Raw genomic sequence first — 17,700 nt, 5'->3', positions numbered from 1 at the left:
CCAGTCATAATTGCTGTTCCACAGTGTTTTTCTTACCCTACATCATTTGGATTCACAGCTTGTGGAAGAAATACGTGTTCTTCCATTTTACTGCCCAGCCCCCGGTCATTATTATACAAGAAATCCCTCCTTCCATCACACCTTGTTCACAACCTGGATTAGGAGCACTCCTTTCATTACACTGCAAATAACAACCCAGTGTTATTTTACTTTCCTGAAAGCCATTAATCCATTAATCTGAGCTACTTAGGGGCATTAGAAATGGAAAAGCAGCTCAGTTCTCGTCTGAATTTGCTGCAAATTTTGGCTTTTTAAACCTCTCAGCCTGTGGCCATCCTGGAAGCATGGTGGCAACACGGGAGTTACCGAACGGTGCAGCAGCCTAAATGATGAGGGTCAAGCATTGCGTATCCACCATGCACCACATGTCGTGTGTGACATTGTCACCCACGGATGGGACTAGCTATGTCACTAGTGGGGGTTCCCACAGGTATAATTGCACCTCCACCTGGGCTTGCACCTCCTCATGCCTCTGCTGCAGACACCTGGGGTGGTGCACTCACCAAAACCCATGGTGGGATGCGGCACACTTCAAAATGTCCAGGAGAAGCAGAGGATGGGCCTAAAAGCCCATGATGCTAAGGGATAAGACACATCTAAAGGACTTGGATAGGGTGAAGGGACAATCAAGATGGTTCAGTGCAGCTGCACCCAGACAGGCAGAGACCTCAGCTGGGAAGGGTGAGGGTAGGCTGGGGCTTGGCCCTGGGGTTCTCCTCCTTCCCACCATTTCTGTGAGGTGTGGTTCAGCCTTGGCTGAAGATAATGCCAAAGAGTTTCTCCTCCCTCCCAGAGACAGAGCGCAGGAGGAAAAGCCTTCCCCAGGCTACCCTCTGAAGGTGCCCAAGTCACATCTCAAACATGACCTCCCATCTAGCAGTTTAGGGGGCACCACAGCCTAAAGTTGGGGTTTACGGGTTTAACATAGGGTAAATTAGGATATAAACCCAGCTCTGAGCTGGGCTTACACGTGAAGTGAAAATTGATCATTTGTTTCTCGGTCATTGACCTTCCTCTGGCATGGATTAATCACGGGAGAGGGTTTTTTTTTGTTTGTTTATTTATCAGCTTTCTCAAGGGGATGGTGGGTTTCCGTTTGTCTGAAATCAATAGGCACAGTCCATTTACCAGAGATCATAAGACCCCAAAGCAAAACCAACAACAAAACTGTATACATATCTGTTTTCTTTAACAAGTTTTTCAAGAGGCTATTCTTACCCTTAAAAATGACCCAAAGGGGACAAGGATTGAGGCTTATTGTTACTGGAGATGGCGAACCCTAGAGCAATCCTATTTCATGAACAAACTGTATTAACCTGTTTCCAAACATGGTGAGTCAGGAACATTTGGTGCCTGATAAATTCAAATTTCAAGGCTATGTCAAAATGCACAAAGGGGAACCCTGGAAAAACAGTCACTGCTGTGACAAGCTCCTGAACGGGGAGGCGTCTATTTAATCACATGCTCCTTCAACATCTCTGAATCAAACAAGGCAGGACCCGATGTACAGCTTATATAACCGTGTCATAAACTTGCCTGTTCGTGTCAAACTAGACTGTGTTTATTACAAAATAACCTGCAGCTGAGCTATCTCCGAAGGTCAGAGCAAAGGCCAGGCGAAGGTGAAACGAGACACAAATGCTGCTAAGTCAGACGATGACTCGGAACCCACCTCGTGTCACCCTGTGGCCTGTGTCCACTTATCAGGCAACCCAGCGTCAATCACAGCAACACCCTCGGAGACACCAGGCGTTTGATATGCTAAATATTTACAACACCCAGTTGCTTGCACCCAGTAAAGTCCCTTTTAAAGACAGCAGCTCTGCCAACAGGAAGGGAATCGCTCATTTTAGACTGTGAATGAAGCCCTAAAGATGCTGTAGCACACATTTATGCCAATCATACAGCCTCCTGCCCTAACATTATGGCCACTAACAAACACCATCCAAACAGTCCAGCTTTCACCACCTTCATAATCTTCTCCAACCACGTCCGTAGCTCTAGGACGCTATTCCTTTTCTGCACCATCCTTACAGGAGAACCATTACAATATCTGTTTTCTCCCTTTGCTTGCATCTTTTTGCCAACTGCAGCAGAAGGGTGGATGTGGCTTTCATTCATGAGCTGGTGTTTTGGAAATGATGATACTTTAGCTGCTTACAGTTACAAAATTGTATTACAAGTTACATATTACAAAATGCCTGGCTACAAGCCATCAAACACGGTGGACTTCTAAAGCCTTTATAGGGGGCAAATTCCTGCCTTCGTTAGAAGCTGCTTCTGACCCACCGCAGACAGAAGCGGGCAGCGCTTGTTCTTGGCAACACAGAAAGATATTTTAAAATCTTAAATTCTGCCAAAGTTCATTCATCTGCCAGAAAAGATCTTGTCATACAATATACGAATAAACTTTTCACTTCTCTTTCCCTTTGCAAATCAACTCTGACGCCTGCTTTGGGATTTACCTTTTCATTGTAACTTGTTTTTATTTATTTTGGTGTAGGAGCCCAGGAGCATTGCTCAGTAAGAAGTCAGTTATTACTTTCTATTACAACAGAGACACTAGCTGGAATCCTGGAAACACATGTATTAAATAATTCGAACCTTAGAGAGTTCAGCCAGGTGTTTACCTATCCTATGAATTGCGTTTTTCAGTTTGGCATACTTTGCTACCTTTGCCTTCCACTCCTCCTCCTTCATGACAGAAGGACAGCCCCTAAATCATATGATTGGACACATAAGATTGCGCACCACCGTAAAACACTCCTGCTTCCCACTGACCTGGGACAAACACACTCAGACAGAACTCAAAGCCAACCAGGGAAGAACCAAAATGAACCTTCTTCCCTCCTTCTCTGTGGAGACATGGGCCCTTTTGCTTGTTTTCATAGCCCTCCTGGTAGCGTAAGTAAGATATTCTTTATTGGTTCTTTGCTCATGCCATTTTCTTGTTCTTGCTATTTGTTCATTTTCACACAGCTAGGCAGCAAACAGGTAGGTGTGATTTCCAGATTTCCAGCCTCTAACGAAGCTCTGGGAAGGAGAAGAGGAATCTAAAGACCATGCAGATGGGTGACCTTGCTCCAGTGTTTGGAGTCTTCCTGTGCACTGTTACGATCTTGCTTGCCAAGCACCAAAACAATAATCAAATAATAATGGTGCCAGGCATTTGTTATCAGCAGGGTGCTGGCTCTAGTGAGGATTGTGATCTGTTATTTTCCACGGAAACAGGGTCTAAGGAAGGCTGTGCCTCCCTGACTGAGGTTGCGCTGTGGAGGGGAGCAGGCAGTAGATGATGCTACTGCATGGCCTGTAAAGGTGGAGAGCAGCAGAAAGGCACCAGAAAAAGAGCATTCACAGGATCAGTTCTCTCTCTTCCTGACTCCTTCCATGGTGCCCAGGTAAGATGCTCCACGCACGGGCACCTGGACCAGGAGGAACACTTTGCAGAAGTCAGATTTGCCACACGCCTGCAGGGACAACATCCCGTCCCACAGCCCACCCTTGCTGGGGGAAGAAACAAAGCCCGGAGCAAGGTCATCTCTCGGCTCCTGGCTTTTCAGGCAGACTCCATCAGACAGAAGTGTATCCTGCTGCTTCAGAGGAGCCATGCTAGTGAGAAAATGCTTTCGTCCTCTTTGCTGATGCTGTTGGGCGCTGCAGCGTAGCAGAGCTGGCTGAAAACCCCCTTCTGCTGGGACATACAGCATCTCTGCTGGCAGCCCCTGCCAACAAGGCTGGACTGACAAACTTTGTAGTGTTGACGAGCCCTTAGGCAGAGGACAGCATGTTGCTAGCCATAAACCTTAATGATTAATGTGGTGCGCACGAGCACAATCCATTTGTCTGCCCTGGCAAGGCTCCAGCCATGGCAGTTCAGTAAGCTCTGAAACTCTTAGCCTTGTTTTTCAGACCCTTTGCCGTGATTTGGATCACTCAAAAGCCTGTCTGGGGCAGATTCTTCAAAACAAAACCCCCACCCTCATTATTGACCCAGACCCTCATATTTCAATAACTCTCTGGCCATGGAAGGTTGCTGGTTACCAGACTCCCGCCTCCTGCAGCCGCTTGCAATTTTGCTGTGGCAAAAGGGACAAAGCCCAGATCTTTTTGCTCTGATTTCTGAGCTAAAATAGGAATTTCACTGCCTGTTAGCACAGGGAGATTGTTCAGATTCTTCTTGTCCATCTGGGGCAACCCTCTTCTAGTTCACACATGAAGGAAGATCAGGCATTTCTGGTTCACATCCATGGTAAGAGGAAGTCATGATTATTCCCTAGCTTTACCCTGAATGGTCCTTCTCCACCTGCAGAAAACCATGTCACCTTTTAGTCGTAAGAGCATTAGGCTGTGTTTTCTTGGCCATGTTTCAAATGGATTAAGCCTAGCCTACGTTCCTATAGTGTTTCTGGGCTTTGTAACCAGCCCAGCCTGGCGTTTCCTGATCCTCCCACAGCCCCAGCTGCCCATAAACATTACAAATAAGAATCCACAAGTATTTTATACTCGGTACTGAATTAACCTTTTCCAGGAGAGGTTAAACATCGACAAACTGAACTCTATGAAACCTTTCTTCACCTACGAACACCCCAGTCCCCAGTTTTTACCTGCTGTTTTTGAACCAGAAGATGGGGTCTGCTTTTGTGCTCTGGCAGAATATGTGCTGGGGTGACTGATCTCATTTGGGGTCCTCCAGATTTAGAAAAATATTACTACTTGCAAGGGAAACACCCCCCTAAGTCTCAGCCTCGACTCTGGCTTTTCAGGACAGCATCCCCAAGATGCTGGCTGAGCCATGGAGCCCAAAAAGGATCTCTGATAACATCCCTCTGTCAAACCTTTGCAGTTTTGCATCCCTTCTGCAACGAACCACTCACTTGGGAAGCTGCAGCTACTGACTAAAAACAAATATTTTGAGGAGCTCTTTCAACACAGCCAAAGACAAGCTTCAAAGGGCTGCAGCCCAGGCCCTTGTTGAGAAACAGAAGGCCCCGAGGTAGAAGTAATAACTTTACAGCTGCCAAAAAGGGTGCTTCAGAGGAAAGAAATCTGCAAAGCTGTCAATAAAATCTAAAGAGAAAACCATCAAGACAAGACTTCCTGACGCACCACTGAGCTAATGCCGGGCTAAGGGGAGGGAGAACAATAAATGAAATTAAAATACAGATTGACAAAAGCCCTGTTTGGGACATCACTTCTGGCAATGCTTTGATTTCCCTTCCATAAAAACATGTAAACTTGGTGTTCCTTCTTCCAGCTCCCCTTTCTGCCTCTCCTTTGGTTGGCAATGAGCTCCTCCTTGACTTTGCTAAAGGCTTTAAGGTCCTATATCCACCAGGGCACCTATGGCTTTAGGAAACAGCTGCTTTGACATCAAAGTGATCTCCGTGTGGCATCACCGAGTCTTGCCATGTTTATTAAGTATTTTTTACGGGGCTATTTTCTTTTGGGCCACTTTTTTCCAGCTCCTGGACCAACCTCCAGTAGAGGTTGGTCCCTTAGAGCCAAAGGGATGTTGCTGCAGTCTCTGGGTTTAGGAGGTCTTGCAGCCCCAATACCGCGGTGACGTAGTGCTTATCTTTTCTGTCCCACAGATATGGAACTTGGCCATTTGGTTTGTTCAAGAAGTTGGGTATTCCAGGGCCAAGACCTCTGCCTTTCTTTGGGACGTGCCTGGAATATCGCAAAGTAAGTGGCTGAAGCCTTCCGGGCCCCAGAAATACCTGCTTTTGCTCATACAGCTGTAGCTAAACTGATACACGGTGATGATAAGTTATCTCCAAATGCCAAGCTCCGCTCCAGAGCACAGGTTGTGCAAAGGCTGGTGCAGGATAAGGGCTCAGGAAGTGACCATGGGGCTGTGCTTCCAAATGAGCACTCATGGGTGACCGATTTACAGCTGCCCTTTGCCAGCAGCCTGGCAAAACAGCTCATTCACAAGCACGGTGTATGTTTATGCTGTCCTTCATGATGCTTCTGGAGAGGAGGAGAACTCAGAAGGCAGCTGTGAACACCAGTTCACAGATCTTCCTCCCAATCCACCGCCTCCACCATCATCCCCTCCGCTGCATCCTCTCCAAGATAATTTTAAAATTGCTTTCCACAGGGTTTCTTGGAGTTTGACAATGCATGTTACCAGAAATATGGGAAAGTCTGGGGGTGAGTATGAACTGCTGATCTCTTCTTAAGGTAAAAGCAGAATCCACCACAAAGGGGTGGAAAAAGTTAATTAGGAAAGCTCCCTTGTCTCTACCTGCACCCCTGACAGTCCCAGCATGACAAGCACAGTGACGATAGGGTACTTGTGGTGGTTTACGTGAAAGCCTGATGATTGCAGGGCTGTGCTGCTGTCATGCTATATGGAAATTGCTTTGACCTATATTACAAAAGCTGTTTTAGAGCTGATAACAAAAGGCCCTCAGCAACTCCTAGCAAAATCAGCAGCAAAACTACTATTTATTTAAGGGAGAATCTGGAACCGGGAGGTCGAGTTCCTCTGGTTTGCCAACAGCAGAGGAATGCGAGTGAACTCCCAATACAGAGAGAAGCAGGAGATTCAAGGTCTGCTGACTTCCTCGTGCTGCTCACCCTCACCTGCTACCATGGGAGCTGCGGCAGCTATTGTTGCTCTGCTCTGGACCTCTCCTATGGCTTTTAATCACTGCCAAAACATCTTGGTCTACAAACTTGCATATCCTCTATAATGCATCCATTGATCCCTGTAGAAGCTTTTTTCAAAAAAAAAAAAATGGAGTCAAGAAAAGATATCTTTACTTAAGTGAGGAAAGTGCGTAAATCTGCTTAATCTACATCTGTTCCAGGAAAGCTTTCAGAATCGCCAGATTAAAAAGACCAAAAACAAGGATCGAGTTTCATCTCCAAGGATATTTCAGTGCTGTCAGCCCAAGTCTCTAGACACCCAATTCAACAGCCTGAAAGGGGTCAAACAAGTTTCTTTCTAATACTTTGATGTGTTTAAGTGCCTGGAAAAACACAGAGTCAGGGGAGAAAGTGAAGACACTTGCTTCATTTAGTATCTGGTCCTTTGAGGGCCTGAGCCCTACTCATTTCCCAGCAAATGTGGAAGGTGTTTAGCCCCCTTTATCATTTACAAAACCAGGTGCGAGAAGGCCTGTGAGTCCTTTTACATCTCTAATTTTTACAGTTCCATACTTAGGCATCTGCAGGACAGCAAGGCTGGTGATGAACAAACATTTATTTAACACATTTTGTTTCATGGGCATCAACCAAGCCTTGCACTTCAACTCTCCGGGGTTCTTTATCTGTCTCCTCTTTTCCCCCCGCCAGGATTTACGATGGCAGGCAACCCGTGGTGGCTGTCATGGACCCCCAGATCATTAAAACCGTGCTGGTTAAAGAGTGTTACTCCACCTTTACCAACCGGAGGGTAAGAATATAAGCATCAAGACAGACCCCAGAGTCCAAAAAACCAAGCACGGGAGACAAGCATGTAGCAGGGTCCCCCATAGGGCCACTATAGGGATTACTGTAAATGGCCACTGTATGTCACTGTTCCCCTGCCTTACAGCCTGGGGACTGCAGACGAAGCTGTTTGCCTGCACATCAGAGCGATTCTGCTCTCTCACCTAGATAGACAGGGATGAATTTGAGTCTGTGTGAGCATACAGGAGTCTGTAAGGGTCCAGCTAGCACAGGTGCCACCAACTGGGATGCAGGCAGTGGGTGACACGACTGTGTGTGGGATAACACCTATACGGGTGTTGGGCTCGTTGGGTTATTTGTTCTGGATATGGAAACGGCATCTCACAGCTGGTTTACTGCAGGAAAGGGGATTATTTATGTATATGTGTCTTGAGAGAGGTTGTTTGTAAGGCCTGCTGCCAGCAGTAATGCCTCTGAAACAGCCTGGGCAGGGGCTTGAGTGCTGCACTCCCATCCTTGCCAGGAAACCACTATCTTTTCCGGGGTTAACACCTTGCCTTTCCCCCCCTCCAGCCTTTTGATCTAGCAGGGGTGTTAAAAGACGCTATCTCATTAGCTGAAGACGAACAGTGGAAAAGGATTCGTACTGTGCTTTCTCCAACCTTCACCAGCGGGAAACTAAAGGAGGTAAAAAACACAGAGGAGCAGGTACAAACTAAATCAGAAAGTCAGTAGACGGTGATTCCAGGCTGAGATTGTCACAGGGGTCTGATTTCTTTAGTTGGAGCTTGGCAACTAAGCTGGCTTGTTTAATTTATGCCTAATTTAAAATGAAAAAGGCTTAAAATAAAAACTTAGCAGAAAGATCTTATTTGTAAATATTCATGAAACTCCCTGTAGTCTTTGTAAGCCTGTCTTAAAGGAGTAAAATGCAGTATACTAAGTGACCATCTCTGGTTTGTGTTACAGATGTTCCCTATAATAAAGCACTATGGGGAAGTTTTGGTGAAAAATGTTCAAAAGCGAGTGGAAAAGGACAACGCGCTCTCTGTAAAGGAGTAAGTAGCAGCTAAGAGCAGCAGGCTAAGTGGCAAACCTTGTTAGCAAGTGCTGTGGTTCATTCGTTACTCACAACACAGATCACTCGCTGGGTAAACCAGACCTCTGAAATGAGGAACAGGGTTAGCTGAAAGCCTGGCTGGAAATTTGAAAGAGAAAATTTAAGTTGATATTAGTGAAACTTCCTAGAGGCAGAGATCCACAGAGAAGCCTTCTAAAGGGAACTGGGAGGAAAAAAAAAGCTCCAGTGCAGATCCAAGAATCCACAGATCCAAGATAACCTCAAATGCACCAGGGAAACACATTTTTCCCTGCATATATTCAAGATCTCTGTGCACTACCATCTTATACCACAGGATGCTGGGTTTGCTGGCCTCCCAGCCCCACGCACAGCACTGCAGGATGCTCATTCATCACTTGCCCCCATTGCTGGAGGATGTGGGACAGGAGGCCATCCAGTGTGGCCCTGGGTGCGTGGTCCTTGTCTTTGCCCTCCATATGGGCTCTGGAACAAAACCGCTGTATTTCATCCTCAATTTCAAACCACAGATGCATATAGGGCAGCTGCACAGCAGCAGTCACACACCAGCAAAGCTCTCCCCTATCAAAAACCCCATAAGGAGAGGGTTTGGACAGTTTGTACCATTATGGGTACCTGTTCCAGGTGGAACAAGACCATTTTCATAGCATGTTTGAAGCAGAGTGTGTTACCACCCCTCCCCAAGAAGCTGAAGTGCTCAAGAGCCTCATGCTGTCTTAGCACCAACTTGCTCATGTAGCTACACGCTGTTTTAAAATCAGAAAAGCTGTCCAATTTCAAAACCCATGCAGGCTTGAAACCAAAGCTCTCTAAAATTCTATCCCTTTTACTATAAGTGCTTTTCAGTTACCATATGTCCAATTTCCTTTTCAAAACCAGGGCAGGAGGTCTTATGAGACTTTATATTTGAATGTCACAGAGGCATTAAGAAAAAATACATTCACTTGGTCCAAATGTTTAACCACAGTATCTTTTCCACCTTTTCCCAGCATCTTTGGAAGCTACAGCATGGACGTTGTCACCAGCACGTCATTCGGTGTGAACATCGACTCCATGAACAACCCCAAAGACCCCTTTGTCAGAGAGATGCGGAAGCTGGTCAAGTTTGACTTTTTCGACCCAATCTTCATCCTGACATGTAAATGATTATTTTTTTTGTTGTTGAAAACTTCATTCAGGTGTCAGAGTACTATTGATGTGATACTTTAGCAAGCATATCAGAGACTGGTGCATCCTATACATTAATCAATCAACTATTGCTTAGATGACTTCACCACTGGGATGTAAGTCCTAATGGCTCTTGGCTTGTTCTTGAAACTCTGGAAGAGAGATGGGTGAAATCTTCCTCCACCTTTGACATTCACAATGCAAGAAACATGTGAACATCCCAGCCAATATCCAAAGAAGTGTGGCTGGAAAAAAAAAAAATCATTCTAAGTTTGAAAAGCAAGTTCAGTTGTAAGGCTTGAGGAGAGGGGTCTATCTGAAATGCATTTACTGGAAGAGAGTGCTAAGCGGGGACTGCAATTAGATGCAATTTCCTAGCAGTGCAATAGCTTAGCAGTGATGGTGATGGACCTCAAATCACTTGTGGCCTCAAATCAAGATCAGATACCTTGCTAAAAAAAAAAAAAAAAATGGGTAAAGTTTTGATCTGTGCATGGAGGAGGTTCTGGTGCTGTAGATTTTATGAATCTATACCAAACTCCAAATTGAGTTTCTGTAACGCAGGAAATGCTCTGAAGTGGACTTGAAAATGTTTGTATGAGCATAGCACGGCAGTGAATAACTCAGCCTGAAAAAGAGAGTTCAGAATTTGCGGTATTTCTTTTGAGCCACATTCCTGTTGTAGTGCTGTGCAATGCACAGAAGTAACCTATCCTTAGAAAAAGGTGGCATGTACTTTGCTCATCTCTTAGAGCAATTATTATACCCAGCTCACTCGTGCCCAGTTGACAGGAACTTGGGGGATGGTTGCATAAGACAAACTATCTCAAGATAGAGGTGAAAAATGCAAACCCCAGGCTGTGCCCAGGTAAAGAAATCAAGAGAGGAAATAATTTCTCAGTAGCATCATTACTTCCTCAGTAACATCCATAGCTATCTTACATGAGGTGGAGTTTGTTTACAGCATGAGATTTTATTCTCAATTTGTTTTTCAGTTGTATTCCCATTTCTAATTCCTATTTTGGCCAAGATGAATGTAAGCTTCTTCCCCAAAGATGCTGTAGATTTCTTCATGAGATCCATTGCGAAAATTAGGGAGGATCGTCAAAAGGAGCCTCACAAGGTAAGTGAGCATGAATTCACTAGCAATTATGGCAGAAAATACACTTAAGTGAAATTATAATTAGGGTAATGATATCAAAGGTGAAGCCAAAGTACAATAACACAAGAAAACCCTGAATCTAGTTAAGTGTAAACACTTGATTTTACTTCTGTCAGAAAAGCCTCACCTGACCAGTTCTGGCAGAGAAGCAAGTGGGCTTTGTACATCTGTGATCTGAAGCTAAATCCAGATGAAGGCTTGGTAGAACTGCATTAAGCTCGAGTTTGCAGAACTTGTGATAAGTCAACAGAGTAAGAGACTCCCTGAAGAAGATTAGGCAGTGGATAAGCGAGCAGAGTAAGCAGTGCAGGAGCAGCAATACCACCTTCCAGGCTTGCGCCTTCCCCTCTCACTTTTCAATAATTGAAGCTGTTTCCTGGCAAAATTCTCCCTCTTGGAGTTTGGATCCCTTTCCCGAAATTCATTCAAGACACCAATCTCCCACCCAATGCCTTCATGAAAAGGACAGATAGGTTTTCAAAATAAAATGCAAGTGTTGTGTTTTACAACGAGGAAGCCATGTGCATTTTGGGGATGTTTTCAGTTTAAGAATTGTGCTTAGGCAATGAAAACTGCTTATCTGAGCCCTCCCTGAGGGACCTGTCACCAAAGAAACCCTCCTGCTTTTCTTCTCAGGGCAGAGTAGATTTTCTGCAGCTGATGATCGAATCCCAGAACTCAACCAGTCATGGGAGCGGTGAAAATCACTCCTATAAAGGTAATAACACCCAAATATTCATCACAGTAGCAGAGGCTGTGGGAACGAGGAGAACATGGGAAGCTGTTTCCCAGAGAAAGGCTCAATGGGTCACCACCATCTCCACTGACCAGCTCCAGGCAGCAATCTCTGTCCCTTGTTGCCAGCACTGATCCTAAGTGGAATCGCCCAGGTCCTTTTCCGGGGGTAGGTCTGCCACATCAACCATCTATAGCCAGGAAATCATCTGGCTCCTCTATCAAATGACTTCTTACAGACAGATCACAGAGTAGCTATAAATGTGTTATCAGACCATAACCACAACAAACCTGCCTCAACTCCATCCATTGCTACCTCTTCCTTGCTGAGACCATCTGGTTTGCTCATCTCCCCGCGTCCTCTCTCCCCACAGCCCTGACCGACACCGAGATCCTGTCGCAAGCATTCATCTTTATATTTGCTGGGTACGAGGCCACCAGCAACACACTTTGCTACGCGGCCTATGAACTGGCCACGCATCCCGACGTGCAGCAAAAACTGCTGGAGGAAATCGACACCGTTTTACCCAACAAGGTAAGGGGACACCAAGTGATGGTGAAAAACCCTCTGACCCTGCTGTCTTCCTTGTTCAGTCAAGACAATGAGAAGTCTTTAGCTCCTAAACAACCTCCTCCTGGGATCTTCCAAGAGTTCCAAGAGACACAGACTGAGACAATTCAACCTTGTAGCAATTTTCTTTTGGCAGCTGAAACCTCACAGGCCACCCCACTGCGCAAACCCATCTGCCATATTCTGCATCCATGCACAAGTGGATGTGCATTTCCAGGCATTTCCATCACTGAGGGGTGGAAAATGAAAGCAATTACCCCATTCCTGCCTTGCATTTTGTTCTTCAGTGAGTCTGAGTCATGGTTGAGGCAGCAGGGGCTGGGGACACTCTGATCTCAGCAGTCATTGTGGGACAACGCAATCAGTCCTCACGCCAACATACCTGGTCACCTTTCTCCTGTTGTCCTACAGGCTCCTCTCACATACGAGGCGGTGATGCAATTGGAGTATCTTGACATGACACTGAATGAAACCCTCCGGCTCTACCCCCTTGGAGGACGGCTTGAGCGAGCCTGCAAGAGAGACGTGGAAATAAATGGAGTGACCATTCCCAAAGGAACCATTGTTATAATCCCACCCTATACCCTGCACCGCGACCCCGAGTACTGGCCAAACCCAGAGGAGTTCAGACCAGAAAGGTATAAAAAAAAACTTAATGAAAGGAAAGAAGCATCATGCTGCTTTTTCCTCACATAGTAATTAAGTTATTAATCTCCGATTAGCTTCCTAATGGCGTTCTTCCTATCTTTTTACAAACAATACCAATGAGAAATTGCAGGCTCATGGGAATGTCATTTTAAGAAGAAAATGAGCTTTGCACTTAAAGCATAATCCTATTGGGAGAATAACATCGATACCCCACAACATCTCGTACACAGGTTTTTAGGCTTGCTGACAGCGTGGGTAGGTGGTGAGGTTTTTGAACTGCTAGCCATCTTTTTGTATAATCTTCATTCCTGAACCCATTTCCTTCACACAGGCTTTGCTACAAAATATAGCAGAGTTGATCCTTCTAGAGTTGCCTTCCCTCTTTGCTTTCAAGGAAGCGATAAGTTTTCCCTAGTTGGCTTTATTTTTTTGTTTTTAAATATATTATAATTGGTATCTACCTCTCATTCCCAGCAATACTGAAGCCATAGGCTGCTCCTAAAAAAGATGTCTCCTGGTTTCTCTCTCACTAAATACAATAGATAGGAAATAGCAGTCATTTATTTTGGGAGAGTGTGTAGATTTTCACATTGCTCCCAACTTCTACTAGTCTGGATAGGCAGAATTAAACTCAAAATCCTGTCCAGAATGAGGGGTCTGACACATCACTCAGTTGCTGGGGTATGCTGAGATACCTGAGCAAAAGAACCAACAATTCTGTAGGGTACCAGCAAGAGATCTCTGGATAAATAATACAAATATGTAGCTTTTGGGGATTTTGCTGCCTTCATTTTTTTTTTGCCATGTCGTTATCCAGGTTCAGTAAGGAAAACAAAGAGTCCATAGACCCGTACACGTACCTCCCATTCGGGGCTGGTCCCAGGAACTGCATTGGGATGCGGTTTGCTCTCCTGACTCTGAAAGTTGCCATCACTGCCCTACTGCAGCATTTCACCTTCCAGACCTGCAAAGAAACTCAGGTGAGGAGCACATCACGTTTTGAAACTCACACAGGAGAAGCTGTGTGCCTGGTTTCTCACTGGGGGTGCCAATACCAGACTCTTGTGCTTTCACAGGAGATACACTTTCAGGCACTACACATCAAATTATGTCCAAACCATGGCCAAGTCTCTTTCCTTTAATCTCTACTTATTTAATTTGTCTATCGCCAAGTATGTTTTTTTTTCCTCTTGTTGCAGGTCCCTCTCAAGCTGAAATCGCAGGGACTCTTAACACCAGAGAAACCGATTATTCTGAAGTTTGTTCCCCGGACCAACACCGCACGTGCAGAGGCGTAAAACCCAGCCGTGTCTGCGACAATTCCCCGGTGTCTAACGAGCGCCGTGCTAACAAAGGGATATCACATCGCAGGAAATCTCTCCTACATGTACAGACACAGAAGAGCAGCTCTAGTTAATTCTGGAAGCAATTACTACATATTTACTAATAAACATAGCTGTCAGAAATGTAATGTGGATCACTGGGCAGTGACAATATACAGTCCCCTTAATTTTGATTGCAGAAAACAAGAAATAAATCGAAATGAGAAAGCTGATCATCCACTCACTTCTAAGGGGACTTCTCCATCTGGAGAGAAGGAATTACTGTGGCATCCAAGAGAAACAAGGTGTGATGGAAATTCAAATTGCCAGACCTTGCTGGGCAGGGACTGGTGACGTTCTTCTCAGTGTATTGATGCTTGAAATTTCATGTGTTATAATTGAGCTGACTGGTGTGAGACTATATCCTAGTTACGAAACCTCTCTTGTGCCATGTGTTAATTAAACTAAAGTGTGTACAAATACTGTCATTAAAAATGTTTGAGAGCTGCTCTGTGTTGTGTATAGCGGCTGATCACTTCCTATTTAAAAACCGTATTCAGCCTCAACCCTTGAAATTATCCATGTACATTGCTTTCCACTTAATTTAATGAATCTGATCCTTCATTTAATGCGATCAAACCCTCCCATTTGTACAGTATTTTACAAACACTATAACTCCCACCTCTTAGTTTGATTAAGAGGTTGCCTTCAGTTCAGTCCTGGCCAACCCTCTTGTGCACTGGCGCGACAGAGGAGGGGTTGCAGAGAGCAGCTCTCTCAGGAGGTGGTGACAGCACTGCAGGTGAACCACTGCTCCTGGAGAACTTGTCTGGACATGGATTGTAGCTGAGCCTCACATCCCAGAGCCAGGGATGGGGTACACGCATTGCCTGTGGTGGGACATTAACCTGCTGCGAGCTGCTTTGCTCTTGAACTGCTCCAGAGAGGTCTACAGCTTGGGCCCTACAGGCTGGTCCTGCCAACCGCGTGACACTTTGACCAAAGGACTCATGCCATCCCTGACCATATAAACAAGGAAAATCAAAAAGCAGGTGGGAGGTTCTCCTGGATCTGAATTCCACATGCCAGTCAACCCCAGTATATTGTGCTGGTCCTGACACCTGCAAACCAAGAAGGACACTAATAAAACAGGAAAGGTTTTTAGAAGAGCTGCCAACCAGATCAAGTCACCCATTAACTTTCTCCTGGCATCCTTCACTCCAGGGGAAGTGAAGGGGTTTTCCTAATCTTGGTCTATAATTTCCTCCCATGCCACATGCTTTCCCCTTTAGACAAAACTGCAACATGAACCAAAAAGTACAATCCAACATAGTATAAATTTATTCAAGAATTCATGTCCATTCTTTAACAACAATGGCAATTAAGGTGTTTGGGAGTGCTCAGCCAACGGTGCAGTGGATTCCTGATCACAGGAAATCCCCAAATCAAAGCTGTCCATTTTTCAGGAAGATACAGCAACGTTCACCAGGCTCTAATTCAAGAGTTAGCAGCTTGCGCTGTCCCAAAAGGCAGATAAAACAATTATAGTGCTCCCTTCTGATTCATCATCTGTGAAAAATCGTTTGGGTTTTGCTATGTACACAGAAAGGCACAGTTAGAAGTGCTGCCAGCAAGGCCCTTCCTCAGTTTAAACTGTTGCTCATCTCTTAACAGGGGTTAAAGACCTTCAGTGGAAGAGTTGGACCTGTCTTACGGTTGCAACGATGCAGCAGCCAGTTCTGATGGGGAGACAACAATGCCCCTGCATGGACAGACTAGTTAAAAAAAAAATAAAACATTTTCCCCATAGAAAAATAGTGCTAGGCAAAACTGACTCCCAATTCAAGGAAGGGGAAACCAGCAAGTCACAGGCCAAACAGCTGCCTTGACTTAAAGAAAAGTCATTTTGGTACCTCATGAACAGAATCAAGCACCTCCGCATGATACTCAGAACCAGAAAGGGTTAATCCAGCTGTACCCCAAGACCGGCAGTCCCTGCCCAGCACATGGCATCTCCCGGAATGAAATCATTAGTGTAACTGTACAGATCATTCTTCCAAATGTGAAAAATGTGACTAATTCTACAGCTTCAGCCAATTATGACCTGCCAGGACTATCATAACAGCCCATAAATAATGTGTAACAAAATCATGGTAATGAGTCTTCTAGAAGAAAATTAGATCCTCTGTGTTTTAACTCCATAAAATTACTTTGCTTATAAGGGCTGCCTCCGTCATTCCTAGCTCTTTCCATTGCTTTGGTGGCCATCCCTCAGGAATGGATGTGACTCGGCCAGGAGTCTGCTGGTCCCGGTCATTGTACATGCATCAGGTTCATTTTCACTGGTTTGGCTGTTTCCTCTTTAAACCAGACATACCACTGTTTAACTCTACTTTTGAATATTTTCACTGATAAAACCTATTTGCTTTATCTAGACCTTGCTGATTCCTTTAACTGTTTCAACACATCTTTGGCAGGCCTGGGACATTTCATTGTCCCAAGATAGCTGGGTCTTTGTCAAAGGAAAGAGCTTCCAAGCACAGTACAAGGTAGAAATTAATTTGGGGGAGAATTCCGTTTCACTTCCTCCACTAAAACCTCCCAAAGTGTAAGAAGGAAAAATAGAAGGATGAAAAAAAATAAATCAATGTTACATCAACATTATAAAAAAAATATACTTTTCTCAAAGATTTTTCAACCCTGTCTCATCAGAAACGTTCCTTTCACAGTGCTAACCTTCATCACTGTGCGAGCGTAACGGACTCACCCCCTGGTGAAACACCAGCATCAGCCCATCACTCAGGAAGGCTTCCATGAGTATGCAGAAATATATTCCCCTTAATACAGAAAGTCTTGCCAGGAACTTTTCAAAAGAGACATATAACCCATGATATGAGAACTGTTATTGTATCAGTCCCGACAAAAGACAAAAGCGGTTATAAGTGGGGAGATTTGTTTTCTGCTCCTCAGTTAACTCTAACCATCAGTGTTGCAGTAACTTGCCTAAATGATGTAATACTTCCAGTTGATTGCAATGATCAAATGGATTTTATGAAAGACAGGTTTGCTGCTTACAGCAGAGGAATATTTCATGTGCTTCACCAAGTCAGTTATGAGGTGTTTCAATACCAGGCTGAGCCCTGACAGATAGAAGAATGGCCTGACTATTACCAAACTAAGTGTCCCTAAAGTATTAAAGTCTTTTGCAATCGCACCTTGCCTTTAAAGTGAAAAATGAAACATTTTCAAGCATATTTCACCTGAAAGGAGGACCAGGCAGCGTTGCTCCTTCTGCTTTACCCTCTACTGAGGCACGGTGTCTTTATTGACACCCTGGCATCAGTTGCCCACAAGTTAGAAGGCGCAGGAATGAAAAAGCCAGCATACAGAATTTGTTTAGTTCTCAGTCCCTCCTTCTCTCCGTCTCCCTCTTCGAAGTAACAAGCCAGTGTGGGGAATTACCAGGGTATGACAGATAGCTTGGAAACTGGGAAACCTGTAGCTGAATTTATGCACTGACATCACCTTTATC

General features: G+C 44.9%; 1 protein-coding gene across 1 annotated transcript; it reads left to right on the top strand.

Annotated features, from left to right (window-relative positions):
• Nucleotides 1–2,893: 2,893 nt before the first annotated feature.
• LOC141471633 (cytochrome P450 3A21-like) lies at nt 2,894–14,144 on the top strand. The gene is made up of 13 exons (XM_074158243.1): nt 2,894–2,964; nt 5,655–5,748; nt 6,167–6,219; nt 7,369–7,468; nt 8,038–8,151; nt 8,434–8,522; nt 9,553–9,701; nt 10,726–10,853; nt 11,529–11,610; nt 12,002–12,162; nt 12,610–12,836; nt 13,664–13,826; nt 14,046–14,144. The coding sequence occupies exons 1-13, from the start codon at nt 2,894–2,896 to the stop codon at nt 14,142–14,144; spliced, it is 1,530 nt and encodes a 509-aa protein (XP_074014344.1).
• The last annotated feature ends 3,556 nt before the right edge of the window (nt 14,145–17,700 follow it).

This window comes from Numenius arquata, chromosome 14, assembly GCF_964106895.1.
Source record: "Numenius arquata chromosome 14, bNumArq3.hap1.1, whole genome shotgun sequence".
Classification (NCBI taxonomy): Eukaryota; Metazoa; Chordata; class Aves; order Charadriiformes; family Scolopacidae; genus Numenius; species Numenius arquata.
Note: the sequence above shows the minus strand (reverse complement) of the source record. Positions and strands in the feature narration are given on the sequence as shown.